Source organism: Carassius carassius, chromosome 5, assembly GCF_963082965.1.
Source record: "Carassius carassius chromosome 5, fCarCar2.1, whole genome shotgun sequence".
Classification (NCBI taxonomy): Eukaryota; Metazoa; Chordata; class Actinopteri; order Cypriniformes; family Cyprinidae; genus Carassius; species Carassius carassius.
Window position 1 is genome coordinate 17,896,999 of NC_081759.1, and position 15,749 is coordinate 17,912,747.

Sequence of the window (15,749 nt, forward strand, 5' to 3'; positions counted from 1 at the left end):
CAGCATTTAAACACATATAGCAATCGTCACCCGTAGTGACATTGGGGACATGATGCATGATGCATGTGTTTTTGTGGTGTTGGCACTCTCGCGCCCTCGCAAGGCCATTATAATCATGGGTTGTGGCTCTGCACTGTTCTGAGATAGGGCGAGTGACACAGTGTTGAGTGTAATAGGAAGTAAAGCTCTTTTGTTGATTGTATACATGCTTTTATTGTGGAACTCACACAAACAGCATTTAAACAGACATAGCAATCGTCGCCCGTAATAACATGGGGGACATGATGCATCTGAACAGGGAGAGTGACACCGTGTTTTTGTGGTGTTGGCACTCTCGCGCCCTCGCAAGGCCATTATAATCAATGGGTTGTGGCTCAGCGCTGCTATGAGACAGGGCGAGTGACACAGTGTTGAGTGTAAGAGAAAGAAAAAGCTCTTTTGTTGATTGTGTACATGCTTCTATTCTCACACAAACAGCATTTAAACACACATAGCAATCGGCGCCCAAAGGTACATGGGGGACATGATGCATTTGAACATGACGCCTGGGGGGCGGGGCCTCACGCGCGCTCTCTCTTCCACATTATCGGTCCGTCAGGGAGACGGCTCGGTGGCCAAGGATGGCGCGCTGGCTCTCTCGCGGCGCGGGGTCCACAGCTGACCCTGACATTTCCTCCCAAGCTCTTACCACTGCTGGTTTCGGCCGAAACGAGCGTCCGGTTCGGAGCGGGGTGCCACGGCGGGCTGTTTTAGCTGGTCTTAGAGCCTGACGAGGTGCAGAAGAGCGGAACCTTGCAGATGATGACTGGAGTGAGCGACGGGGCATCACGTGGCTCATCGCCTTGGCGTGATTTCTGTGTCTCTGAGAAACACTCAATGGCGTCACCAAAGAGGCCGAAGGGAGCAACTGGTACGTTTAGGGGTGTCCTACAGTCCGCGTCTTCCAGGTCAGCTAGGGTAAGCCATAGGTGCCTGTAAGGACGACCATGAGCCCCATGAAACAGCTGAGCAGGGCGCTTAGTAGCCATCAGCGCGAGATCAGTTGCCGCACGCAGATCCCTGATGACGTCAGCGCTACTGTGCCGCCATCTGCCTGAAACACCTTGAGTTTTGCCCTGGCATGAAGAGCAGAAGCTGCCTTCCCTCAGAAGTATAGGCTTTGTCTGTCTATGGGCCGTGAACCGCACAGCTTGGAAGGCAGGCTGTGGTCCGAACACAATGCAGAGGGAGACAGGCACAGGTGCGCGGTAACAGTCTCCTCGACGGGGGGGAGGGTTTCCGCCCCGTCCACGTGCATGAACATGGCCTGCGTGGGAGAGTGGGTGCGCGCCGATTGGGGTGCAGCCCACGACTTCACCACAAGCTCTTGCATGCCTCAATGCCGTCTGGCAGCAGCTCGATTGGAGGAGCCACGAGTCCAGCTACCTTCCACAGGCTCGTCAGGTACGTTGCAAGCGAGACCCAGCTCCGTGACGGCCTTTCCGACGACCCTGACGAGCTCCTCCTGGAGGTCTGCAGGGCCCTCTTGGTAGGGGCGGTCCGACTGAGATGCCCAAACCTTTTCCTACGTCAAAAGCGACATGGAGTCGTTTTCCTCGCCAGCTCTGAAGAGGACGAAGTTCGGGGGACGGAAGCTATCGTCCACCAAATCGACGTCGAACTCATCTTCGGGCAGGGGAGGGCCCACCAGCTGCTTGCTGGCGGCAGTGGGCCTCATTCCCGCTGTTTTCCGAGCCACTCTGGCTCTGAGGGCGTGCACTGGCAGCTCGGCACAGTGGGCGCACGTGTGGTCCATGTGAGGCTTCCCAGCAGGTCACACAGAACTGGTGAAGGTCCGAATCTCGCAGTAGCAGGCATCGGATGCGGAGAGGAAAAACAGGGTGAGTAGTCCTCTATTGCAACTTCCACGATGACTTAGATAAGACTTCTAGCATGAAGAAAGAGATTCTGACGTAATTTTCACGCCCATGCATTTTATACTGCCCGCTGACCTGTCAGTATTTGCATGCTTCGCGTCAATTGGCCAGCTGTCCCCAGCTGGCATTAGCCAATAAGATTTCAGCGGAAGTGGAGAAGGGAGGAGTTCCCATATACGTCTTAGCTGACGTAATGTTGAGTTACCGCCTCGAGAGGGAACCATCCTTTACTAAAAGATACGCATAAGAATCGCAGCTACTGCCTTATCGATTAATTGCCTTTGCGATTTGATTTCAATAAATTCTGCAGCCTAAAATGATCTGTTGGGTATTTTGGGCTGAAACTAAAAAGGGGCATAATAGGTGCCCTTTAAAACATTCTGATATTTCTTTGTAAACAATATAAATATATGAATACATACATTATGAATTGGATGAGTTGAAAAGAAGAGTGATGGAAAAGCAGTCAACAGTGCATAGCATATGGGAACTGCTTTAAGACTAATAGAAAACCTAGCATGCATCTTAATGTTTTGATAACTTGATATTATTCTAAAATATTGGCCAAAAAATTTATGTGTCCCACTGATCTATATATGTTCTATTATATTATAGATCATTGATGTGCCCAAACTTTTGAGAGATGAACCAGTGTTTGAAATTCTTTATGTCCATACCTCAAGATCAGATCCATTGCAGATAAAGAACTTAAACATTTCATGTTGATTGCTACACACCGCCTATTTAAGTTAATGAAGAAAGATAAGCCAGCCTTAGATGCTTATCATAGGAACAAGATTTACTTAACATCTCTGAGAAAACCTCACCACATGTAAGGGAGTTTGACCGTGAGCATCAGAAACATTAAAACTGACTCCAGCCTTCTTCCATGCCTCCATCTGTTCTGTGTCTCCAAGGAATGCAAGACTGAAAAACAGAATCCATATTGAAAAGATATTGCTATTATGGTTAAAATGTTCATCGGACTGACACCTTTTATCAAGTGCCCTCTTTGGTGAAATTAACTTCTGTATAAAAACATAATCCCTTTTACCAGCACATCTCAACCCCAAGTTCCTCTGAGGATTTTTCCAAACGTGCCCCTGCAGAAATTAACAGCTCCACCGCCTTCAAACTCCTAGTCAGTGCCGGATCTAGAAAATTTTGCATGGGGGGGCAAAGGGGTGGCAAGAGGTCTTGGCACGGTGGCAGGGGTACATGGAATCCCTATATATGAATTGCTTTAAAAAAAAACACAAAAACACTTTTAAACTACAGTAGTTATTGTTTAATCATGCCCTTACACACTACAACGTTTTTTAATTCAAAACACACACACCAGTTATGTTTAGACTACTTAATTCTATTGTATTTGTTATTTCCCCAGTTGTAACCTGGTTTCATTGCTGTGATATCTGAGAGGAATTGGATTTAATAGGACTGCTTAGGCTTAGCTAATCAAATGATCGATCTCCTAACTGGCACTGTATTGTGTGTTGTAACGTAACAGCCCAAACTAAAATTGGGTATTTTTATTTAAAGTAATTAATTAATTATTAAAGCGATTTAAGGGAATAAAGAAAAAGAAAGGCTTGTTGTATTAGTGAAATAATTGTAACTATTTGCAACTAATATTTTATTTGTAATTTACATAAATGAATCAAGGAAATTATAGCATATTTTCAATTCAAAAAGGCAAAATTTAATAAATTAAAAAAGTTGAACTTTTCTATTGTAAAACAGTCAAATATTAAATTATCTACTTACATTTTACCAGGCATTTGTTAACTTATTTAATAATTTTGACATTGATGAGCTAGACCGCTGAACTTTTAGTCTTCATTACAACAAACAGAGCGTTGCGTAATGTAGTGCATCAGAGCAGCATCAATAATAATATCAAGTGAATCTCTTATCTGCATCTTAAGTTTATTGCCAATAATAATGACAGGTTTGCGAACGTGAACTCGGTGAGCTCGCGCAAAACACATCTTCAGCACAGCGACTCATTTAAACGCCTCTGATTGGCCGATGTGATCAACAGACATGTCTGTAATTGGCTACAATGCTCAACGTTGCAAAAGCACGTCAAAAGTAACTTTAATGCAAAGGGAAAAATATAAATAAAAATTTAGCCTAATATTATGCACTGTTCATGATTAGTTAATCGCGGCCGCTGTAATCTTATTCACATTTGTTTTTCTGATGAATTGTTTTGCTCTGTGAGAAAGACAAGTTAACAAAATATTCGGGGCTTTACTAAAAACTTTCGGGGCTTAAGCCCCATTAGCCCAGCCCTAGCGCTGCCCCTCAATATTTTATATTTTTTATTAAGCTGTTCTTGTCTTTACTAAAATCAAAATCAGGCTAATCAAAGAGAAGAGTGCTCTTACAAATCACGAGGGAGCGATTTGACCGCTGATTTTGCCTAACGTAATAGACTCGCTGTTTTTGCTGATGCTGAATCGTCTTTAGCATACAATACATTCATTACAAATGTAACTTTAAGTTAAACGTGTGTTTAAACTACACCTGGGGAAACTCACTTCACGTTCAGAGGATCTGTCCGGGGCAGCTCAGTCTCTGGTTGCAGGGCCACCGCACCGAAGCAGACTCGCTATGTGTATGAGCCAGACTGAGCGAACGCCGCTCTGCACGTTTGAATCAGGGACGTAACTAAGTATTTGAGGGGCAGGGGGGAAGGGCGAATAATACATTTAAAATTAAAAATTAAATTGTTCACTTTTGGTAAATGTATTGGACATAGTGGTGGTTTGTTTTTGTAAGTACAGTTTTTGGATCATTAAAGTTAGGGGGGCAGCCGGGGGGGCAAGGCTCTAGAGTGGGGGGGGGGGGCACCTGTAGACCCCCTGTAGATCCGCCCATGCTCCTAGTCATTTAAAAGGTTAATCAGTAAACATGGGCATGCAACAGGGTTGGAAATTAACAGGGATTTGGGGCAAAAAAATGTAACCCTGCATACATTTCTGTTGCACTTGATGTGAAATGTGAAAAGTGGTGACTGTGGTATTACATCAAGATCTGGTCACATTGCATCACGTCTTTTTGCGTGTTTTTTTTTTTTTTTTTCAACATTTAATTTTTAACCAATCATATATTTCTGTTGAACTGAATTCTGCACTCACTCATAAATTCTTTCATTATAAACCACGCAGGCAAATTCATTGCAAGTAATTCTTTGCACAGTTTAGACCGCTTCAGTGATTCTAAAATGAGTTTTTTCAAGTGTATATAATTTGCGTTAGATTCAGAATTCTTCATTGTTTTATGATTGCTTTCTGTATGTAATTGATTGTAAAAAAAAAAAAAAAAAAAACAATCAATGTTTATAAGTGCTTCTTAACTGTAAAGCCAGAGTTTGATGGGCTGTTTCCCCAAACACAAAAACATGTTTTGTATGTAATCTATTAGTCAACATTAATAATCATTCTAACAATATTAAGAGCAATAATCAACAACAGAAATGTAGTCATAAAATTGCAGCCCTACCATGTAAGGAGTTCCTATTTTTTAATATAAATTTATATCCTTTATATAGTCTATTTACTGTATATTATGCATTTATAGTGAAAATACATGTAGGCCATATTTGAGCAACATTAAACAGTCAGTGTGTATGTGGTTTCTGTTCTACCTTTGCAGTAAAAAGATGGCAATTGTTTTGGTATATTATTCTGAAATATTTAAGTAAACGATTATATTTAACTAATATAAAAACAATACAGAAACAGTTAGTATGGTAATTATAAAAACTGCACATACAAAGGCAAAAAATGCCCATTGAAATCAGTTCCAGAGGGCAAATATTCCCCCTTAAATGGATAAGTTCATTTCTGACCTTGTTATGCAATGTACATCCAGTAAAACACAAAATGTGAAAAGTACTTGCAGCGTATGGCATCTCGAACAGTCAGTGGCATTCACATCTCGAGACATCAGCCCCCTGCCATAAGAAAAATCCCACAAATGCACATTTATGGAAATTGTAATATATTAAAAAGCTAGTTATGTACTTGTTTTAAACATTAATTGGTGTAATATACCCTTTAAGCCCACACTTTGTTATTTTTATTTCCATATTTTTACACTGATAAAAATTAATATTAAAAATTAATATTATTTTTATGAATACTTCAATGTTTTATTGGTCAATATCTGAACAACAGATATACATGTATATATGTGTATTTATTAATGTACACATGTAACATACACACACATTTTATGTAATCACACTTTTATTTTGGATGCAATTAATTGCAATTAGTCTGTTTGAGAGCACTGATAGATAGAGTCCAGTTTCTGATTACATAAATCAACTTTGTTAACACCAATTAATGTTTAAAACAAGTACATAACTAGCTTTTAAATATGCATGAGGTGGTCAAACCATCTTCGACCTGATGCTATATTTCTAAAACCAGGTCAGGTGAAACTATAAAACAAAGCATTTGTCTAGTCCTTTAACTTGCATTCCAGGCTGACATTTGTATTATGAAGGGTAGACCTATACTAACTTACCATTTAATATCTTATTTAAGGTTCTTAATACCTCACTTAATATTGCTGATACAAATAAGGAATCAAAAGATTTACTTCTTTTCTATGTGTAGTATGTAATGATGTACTCAAGAGACCACTGGGAATGAACTAACTGCAAACTAGAGATGCAGATCTGGTTCAAATGGAAGTGACATACCAGAGATACCTTATGGCAAATATCAAAAGTGAAATTGAAGAGTACACTTTAGTTCATCTGCTGCACATCATAATAGTACAGACATGACAGGAAACAGTAGCACTAACCATCCTCATGTTATTTGTCCCAAACCAGCCGAGGAGAGGAGAGGATGCTACAGCAGACCAATATCTAACAATTTCATCAGGGATCTCTTTTCTTGACATATGAACTCCCATAATAAAAGAATAATATGCTAGTCACACAGGTTTGTAAAGGTCAAGCATAACTTGTGTAGTCGTGAATGGAGCTTGGAAAGCTACGTCACTGCGCATTGCATTCTGGGTAGTCACGGCCATAATTGAGGACACATTTGTCCGCCATCATTGAATTAATACACCACAATAATAAATAGGAATAATAATGGACCGAATAATGATCAAGTGTAAGATTACATATAAAGAAAAACCCAACAAGGAAGCACAGTTGCGGTAACTTTATTTTACTCTAAAATCAAGACAATCAATGAACTCTATCCGTACAAACACAAAGAGTGGTCCGATGATCTTAACTAGCCCACGTTACTTTCCCTGTGTATTTATTTTACTTTGCTCAAATGTGTACAAACTGACAATACAAACAATAAAAAAAATTATAAATCTCTCGAGGCCCACCTGCAATTTACAAAAGGATGGGTGTAGGACCTTCAGATTTTCTGCGTCAACTAGCATAAAATGGTTGTTCGCACAAAGATATGTAATAAAACGCACATTTCTGACACATCTTAACATCAGTAGCACATTTTAGTCATTTCTTACTGTTTATCTATCTGGCTGCCCATGGTGGGTGTGTGGGTGTGTGTGTGTGTGTGTGTGTGTGTGTGTGTGTCTAACGTTATCTATCTCTCTAACGTGAGTTCTGTTCATATAACATGATTATAGATATTTGGTTTTGAACTCTCAACACCTTAATGAACCTCAGCTCAAGCCGTGGATGATCATCAGCTCCAGTGACCAAGTAGACTGTTATATAATTTTTAAAGACATGTTAAATAATTTTTTATTTAATTTTTTTTTTTTTTTAACTTATTGCCTTACCTCTGGTCTTGATACTTGTTTAACTCATTACCTTTTATGTGTTTCACTGCCCCTTTACCTGTTTTGTATTTAATATGTGTTACTGTAAAATGTACACAATAACCTCAGTGTGTTATGATACACGTATACAGAATTTATTAATTTTTTCAGTTTATTATTGTAACAGGTGGTATGCAATATGCATTACACTGATAATGCAAGATATGCTGTTCATGCATAGGTAACGTTTAATGTAAGGCTGTCAAATTGATTAATCACATCCAAAATAAAAGTTGTTTACATAACATACGTTTATGTATATTCATATGTATATATAAATGCACATACGTGTGTGTGTGTGTGTGTGTGTGTGTGTTTAAATATACACAGTACAGAAACATTGATAAACACAAACTTATATTTTGGATGTGATTAATGGTGATCAAATCTTTTGACAGCCCTAGTTTATGATTTCATGGCAACGCTGGGGCACATATTAGTCAAGGCACAGCATACAGTCACGATCTTGTCCAGGAAGGTCATGTCTTCACCTTGACATGGGAGTACCATGCTGACTGGTACAATTCCATTTAGTATGCTGTACTTTGTGCGTACACATCCAATCATCCTCTCCACATGAACCCTGAGGTGAGCTATCCGGCGTGTTTCCTCCACATCTTTTGCTTCCAGCTGGCTGCATCCTCTTGTGGATGCAGGTATTTTCACTTCTGCACACACAAGTCCAACACTGTCTTTGATGTCAATTCCACGATCTGCCAACACCAAATCCCCAGGAAATAGTTTATTAAGAAGGCCACTATTCTCAGTCACATGCTTGTCACTGACATCACCTTGCCACCCTTGGGAAATGAAAGAGATAGATCCTCGTGGTGTAATACCAATGAGATATTTAAGGGTGTGCTGTTGTTTGTAGTGGGAAAATGTCTGCGCTCTAGCTTTGAGATTTGATGCTCTTTCAATGCGAATTTCAAAGCAGTCCACAATAACTGCTACTTGACTCCCAAAAGCCTCTACAAAGTGATGTGGCATGGTGGCCTGCAAGCAATGTCTCTCTGGCCAGTGCACCAAGGGTTTGAGATGACTAAACATTGAACCTATGGTATCTCTAAATGTTGTGGACACAGTCTTTCGATCCACAGAGAAGAGGTATGCAATGTGCTGAATTGGGAGATTCAGCCTGAGGCGCATCAGTGTTGAAAGGAGCATCTGAAAAGGTGAGAGTTTTCGACCAGTCTGTGGCAGGCAGGGAAGAAGCTGTGTCAGCACACCCATCAGAAGTGCTAGACATGGAAGCCCAGTGTAATACTTCACCTTTGCATCATCATCTTTAAAAGAATCCTCATCCATTCTCTTTTGGGCGAGCTCTTCCTTCAGTCTCCTGTTCTCCTCCAGCAAACGTTTAGATTCAGCACGCCTGCGGCTACAAAGATGGCATTCCTGCTGTTCTGCAGTGTTTTTATTTGAGTCTGCGTCATCCATTTGTGAAGCATCATCTGCTGATGAAGCTTCATCCGTCTGGCCAGCTACATCTAATGGTGCAGCATGATCCCCTGTGACAGCCTGCAGTCTCCTTGTACTCCGGTTAAACTGCACTGAGTGTGTTGCTTTAACTTCTGTGTGCCTGAGATGTGATGAAGGTACCCAGTCAGGATCGCAGTCCAGCATTTCATCGGTGGGTTTGCCTAAAAGTAAAAAAGATCAAATTATTCCATTGGTTATGTAGTTATTCAGCCAGTTACCAGTGCTTGTCAAGATTGCGGGTAAAGATGACTCAAACAGAAAGCAAAGGGCTTTACTGAATAATAAATCAGAGCAAAACAATGTAAGGCAGACACGAGAACACAACCAACGAAAACAGAAGATGGGGCGTATGGTGAGGAAATGAACACTCAACACAGACAAGAGTGCATGCACATTGACACAAAAACAATACACACCAGTGTCAGGGTTCTTTCACATGAACCAGACCAAAGATTGCCACCTCAGATTATATTTATGCTGGCTGCACAAATAAAATTGCACACTCAATGTTTTTGACTGCAACAAATGAGAATGAAATCATCAAGATAGTCAATGATTGTAAAAATAAAAAGTCTACAGATTGGAATGACCTTGATATGGCCATAATTAAGAAAGTAATATGTAATATAGCAACACCTCTAACCTATATCTGCAACGCATCTTTTCTAAATAGAGAAGTTCCTCAGCTCATGAAAATCGCAAAGGTCATTCCAATTTACAAAAACGGGGATAGTCATCAGTTCACAAACTATCGACCTATTTCTATACTTTCTCAATTATCTAAAATATTGGAAAAACTTTTTGTTGCACGCCTGAATGGCTTTATTAGCAGCCATAGTTTACTTCACGATAGTCAATACGGTTTTAGAAAAAATAGGTCAACTGCTCATGCATTAATTGATCTAATAGAATACTTTTACAGAAACTACAACAAAATGGGATAAGAGGTCTTGCATATAACTGGGTGAAGTCTTACTTAACTGATAGACAGCAATTTGTACAGGTAGGTGAGCAAAGGTCAAGATGTAGGAGCATTACTTGTGGAGTCCCCCATGGTTCGGTACTGGGACCAATATTGTTCCTGTTGTATATTAATGATCTGTGCTATGTATCGCCTAAACTTACATTTATATTATTTGCCGACGACGCCACAATCTTATACTCAGGCAAAAATCTTCAGCTAATTGTGAATGAGATCACAGTGGAGTTAGAAAAACTTAAAAAGGAGTGATTCTTGGACACAATATTAGCTGGAGACCACAAATAAACAGTATACGTACTAAATTAGCAAAAAATATTGCAATTATGGGCAAGTGTAGATATCTATTGGACCAACAAGCTCTTCTTATCTTGTACTATTCGCTTATACTACCTTACCTCAGTTACTGCACGGAGATTTGGGGAAATACCTACAGTAGCCATCTAGAGACTGTATTTAAACTACAAAAAAAAGCTATTAGGATAGTGCACAACGTTGATTTCAGGGACCATACCAACACACTGTTTATAAAATCTAACCTTCTAAAACTTGAAGATTTAATAAAACAAAGTGCTTTTAATTGTATTTAAAGCTAGAGCTAACCAACTTCCTAGCAACATCCAACAATTATTCACCAACAGAGAAGGCGGATATAATTTGCGGGGAACGCTTAATTTTAAGGTGCAGTGTGTTCGTACTACCCTAAGGAGCCAATGTGTCACTCGAAGAGGTGTGAACTTATGGAATGATTTAAAAGATGAATTAAAAAGTGCTGTAAATGTTCATCAATTCAAAAAACAATTTAAGATAAGTATCTTAAGGCAATATGTCAAATGTAATCACTAAGCAGGATTTCTGTCACTATCTATTAAAATGAGTATAATATATTATATCGTGCTGATACAACTACTGTCACCAATGTCTCCACATGATCTGTCATAATTAAAATGAGGAAATTGAGTTAAAATAATGCTGTTTATTACCATTGTCATTACTATCACGACACACGATAGACAAAAGAGAATTAGGGAAGACGAGACATGGACCCGTCGGGTGAAGGGCTCCCTCCTCCAGACTGGCTCATGAAACATCGTCTTTATAAATGCATCACACAGCAAAGGTTATAAACATCGCCCCCTAAGACAATTATTTAGGGTAGCTGGGCGGGCCTGCTGGATGGGGCCGAGATCCACTTCCAACGAGCCCATGCCCTGGCTTTTTAAGGCACAACACAAGACAGGGTACACATCATCATCATCATCATCAAAATGAATGCTGTAAATGTACACCCAGTTGCTATGGAGATGATAATGATAACAAGGTAATAACAAGACAAAATATGTATAAGAAAAAATGGTTCTACACAATAGTGTTAGTAATGTGATACTATTGAATCTAATACTTGAATTATAGAATTGATAAAAATTATAATGAACATATGGTTAACCAAAAATTACTATAATAATAATAATAACAATAATTGAAAGAAGTGAATAATGTGGAGACTGGTCATGTCAGTTGTGCCAGTTATGATTGTTTTTTGCTAACAGTGGGTGTAAATTTTCTAGTAGTATACAGGATTCTGTATTAATGTTATCCTTCACGACATAATGCCTTATGGAAGATACTTATTAATGCAGATGTAGTCATGCTGCTTGTACAATAGATGTATCCTGTAACTCAAACACAGTTTGTACAGTTATCCCTATACGCTTGTGACAATATACATTGGATGTGGAATGTAGCTACAAGCTCTAACCATTTCAAATGCTGCAATTTGTAACATCCATATTACTGATAGTATGGTTGGAAATGTAACTCATAAACAGGTGCACGCTCGTGGTGATGTGTGCCTGGGTATGAAAATGATATACTTGAATTTTGCACATTTTATGGTAACCTTATCAATGTAATATATATTGTTAAATGCAGTGTTATTTATTGAGTTACAATTGGGAATACAAATGTGAAATCCATGGGTACTGAGAGTATTGTACATAGGGGTAGGCGCATATAAGCTTCCTTGCTTCAGCCTACTCCTTACTGTGTAAGTTTATGACTTCTGTAACAACCATGATTCTGAACAGCTCAAATAAACTAAACTAAAGTGACAGAACCCTGACACTGTTAGCTAATAAAGTTTGTGGTGTAACAATAACTCCATTGCTAGTCATAAAAACAACAACTTAACTTACCTTTCTGTAAATGACGTGAACAAACGGGCGTGTTTCGGGAAATGTTGTTGAAGGTGATGGTTTTCTTTCTTACTGCTGCTACCCAAGACATGCGACGCCGCTTTGTTTGGTGACGTTTCCAGGTGGGAAAGCTGAAAAATCAAACTCCATTTGAAATTCTTTGTCCATGCCGGTCATGAGTACGATCGTGGAAGTTAATTACACAACAAGCTTTCACCATTGTTACATATTTTTAGCTGTACAAAGCAAACAAAACGTTTTATACTATCATTCCAACACAGTACACACAGCAGTTGCTGACATCACATTCCCAGACTATATACACTGGCGATAAAACTATAGGGTGTGAGTTCACGTTTCTTGCATTTATTGAACTTTTGTTACATTTATTTTTATTATTATTATTATATCAACAAACAAGCAAATTAATAGCTTGAATAGCTTTTTATTTAATCATTGTGTATACAATTACGAAAATTTAAGATGGACAACAGATTATTTTTCTGCTGAACAGAGGAATCAACTTATAAATTAAATCTCTCAACAAACTTTTAGCTGAAAATATACCATGTAAAACTATAAAAGTAATTGTTTACTGTATTATTTAAAATTAGTTTTTCTTTAATACTTCAAGCTTTAGTCCAGTTTAAATATAAGAGATTTGTTGGTTTTAATTGCTTAAAGGTACAGGAAGGAAGCAAAGTTGCAGTAACTTTAATTAGAAAATCATGGATTTAACGGATGAGGTAAAGTTGTGTTTGATGTTATCATTTTATTATATTGAATTAGACCCAAGTAATGGAAGGTTTACAACTAAATTATGATAACTACACTGTAGCTGCTACAGTAACTAACAAAATCTATCCAATACTGGATTTGGTAAGTGCCTGAAAAAGACAATTTTCACATGCCACCATTACATATTGTGTCATGCTATATTGCAATACAATACAGAAAATATAGTTTGACAGTAAATTATCAAATTAATAGGGCTTGGGCGCCGCGTTGCATTCTGGGACGTGGCAGCCATGTTGATGGCCTCGCGAATGTAAATATACAGCAAGTTGAATGAGAAGAAGCAGAGTTGGGAGAAAGAAAAAAGATGTTAAAATCGCGAAAAGGTTGTGGGATTTATAGGGATCTGCTACTGATTACTGTTTAGTCAGATGATATAAAAATGATTACCACTTGTTCAACAAATATATACACTCGTATACATTCAAACTATGAGTGTAATGGTACGTGTATTCGTACCGGACCGTTTTGGTACAGGGCTTTCGGTACGGTGCACGTGTGTACCGAATGCAATATTTTGTATGCGGAACATTGGTACATTTTTGTGTTTCCAAACGAACATATTAAGTGGTGGAAGTCTCCGCGTTCAGCGCAAATCCCGCCCTGCAGCTGATTCTAAGGCCGGTGACACACTGGCTGCGTGGCGTGAGCGTGGCGTTTCTGCTGCGTGTCAGTTGATGACGGCTGCTTCATGTTTTCTGTGTCTTTACACACCAGAATCGTGCCTGACGTGGTGCTGGCGCGCTGCTGCTACTGTAGGTGACATAGAGGGAGACCGCCGACAGACCAGGATCTTGTGTTCACGACAACAATATCTATACTTCATGTTGAGCATAAATATAAAGCCTACTAATAAAGGACACCGTCAACAGCATTGGCGGCAAAATAGACTATGTTTGACAGGTGCAATATGCCAGTGTGTCACCGGCCTGAGGTTTTCAAAAGGCATCACGCGAGTGTGAACATCACTACAACTAGGAAAAAAACGATTGTAATTCTAACGCAGCTCCCGACGGCATTTAAACAGACCTTTGCTCTTAATTCCGATCGGTCCAACGCAATAACGAAATCTGAGCAGGTCTAAAAACTGAAACTGTTGATGCTGCATTTTACACTTTTGAAAAGTTATATATATATTTTTTTTTTAAATATGAGCAGGCCTACAAGCTGGGATTGGTAATGCTGCACTGTAATCATAGTTATTTATTTATATTTTTCATTATATTTTATTATATGATATTGGTTTGAGACTGAGAGTATTTTATTTAGTGGAGAACTTTGCAGCAGTATTTTATTTGTTATTCTTTTTTTTATTTTATATATATTTTATTAAAAAGTATTTTTTTTTAAAAAGTGTAAACAAATTGTTAAAAAAGTTTATAGTAATAAACAACCTGCAGTTTAATGTTTGCAATTTTTTCCCTTACTGTACCGAAAATGAACCAAACCGTGACTTTAAAACCGAGGTACGTACAGAACCGTGATTTTTGCATACCATTACACCCCTAATTCAAACACAAAAATTGGGCATACATAGCAAACGCGACTTAAACAATTTGCACGAGTAGATTAAAGTAACATACAAAGTCAATGCAAAGACACAGATGCCCCGCATTTGGCTTGTATTGCCCATAATACTAATCTAGTTGATCATTATAATAGCATCAAAACAACAATAACAGTAACAATAGAATCAAAACAACTCACCTGTCGAGTAAAACACAAGCGAGATCGGCATCTCTTTCTAGTTGAAGATTTTCGCGAAGCTCTCTCCATCTAGAAAATGCAACACCGATATTGATCCTCGCTCTTTCTCTCCTCTTGTCCCAAACTCTTCTTGGGTCATCTGGTTGACCCGTACGCTTACGTTTACGGGAGGTGTCCTTGTCGACAGAACCAGCGGCAGACGGTAAACAGTAATTATGTTCCATAAATAAGTAACACAGTCCACCATAAAACGTGAAAGAAAAAGTAAATAAGGAACTGCTTGAAGCAAGCTAGTGGTTTGCTGGACGCTAGACACTACTAAGCCTTTGTCCACAACACTGTAGTCATGTGGTTTCTACGTCAGTAAAGGCGGTAACAAAGGGTAACTAACGTCATTGACACGCGACTGCACTGCCCCGTGTTACCATCATAGACGGTTACCATAGACAGTAAAAGAAATGGACAGACCCCATTGGATTCAACGGAGACAAGTGAAGTCAATTAGAAGCACGCACTTCCTGGGGGTCGAGCGTACTGCGCAGACTCAAACTGAGCTTCATGACGTAAATGTCTCGCGAACAACCTGTAAGTCTTCTAATCGCTGTGCCAAGAGAAATCTGAATCACCCACCGAATCTTGCAGACGTTGTTGAATAATTTTGTCCCGTTGCTTCTATGGACTCTCTATGAGCTTCTCCCTTGACTTTATGCCTCCACGTCCCTCTGATAGCCTCATAGACAGTAAAAGATTGCCTCCGAGCTTCTCCTCCTGTCTATACGGTAATTTCTCTACTGTGCGACAGAGAGTCGCAGGTTATGACGCAATCGTTAGCCTAATTTT

General features: G+C 39.3%; 1 protein-coding gene across 1 annotated transcript; it reads right to left on the minus strand.

Moving 5' to 3' along the window:
* Window positions 1-8,099: 8,099 nt before the first annotated feature.
* Window positions 8,100-15,284, minus strand: LOC132140883 (uncharacterized). Its single transcript, XM_059549936.1, has 3 exons — window positions 14,910-15,284; window positions 12,408-12,538; window positions 8,100-9,394 (listed from the first exon to the last, which is right to left on the minus strand). The coding sequence occupies exons 1-3, from the start codon at window positions 15,131-15,133 to the stop codon at window positions 8,157-8,159; spliced, it is 1,593 nt and encodes a 530-aa protein (XP_059405919.1). The 5' UTR covers window positions 15,134-15,284; the 3' UTR covers window positions 8,100-8,156.
* Window positions 15,285-15,749: the final 465 nt, after the last annotated feature.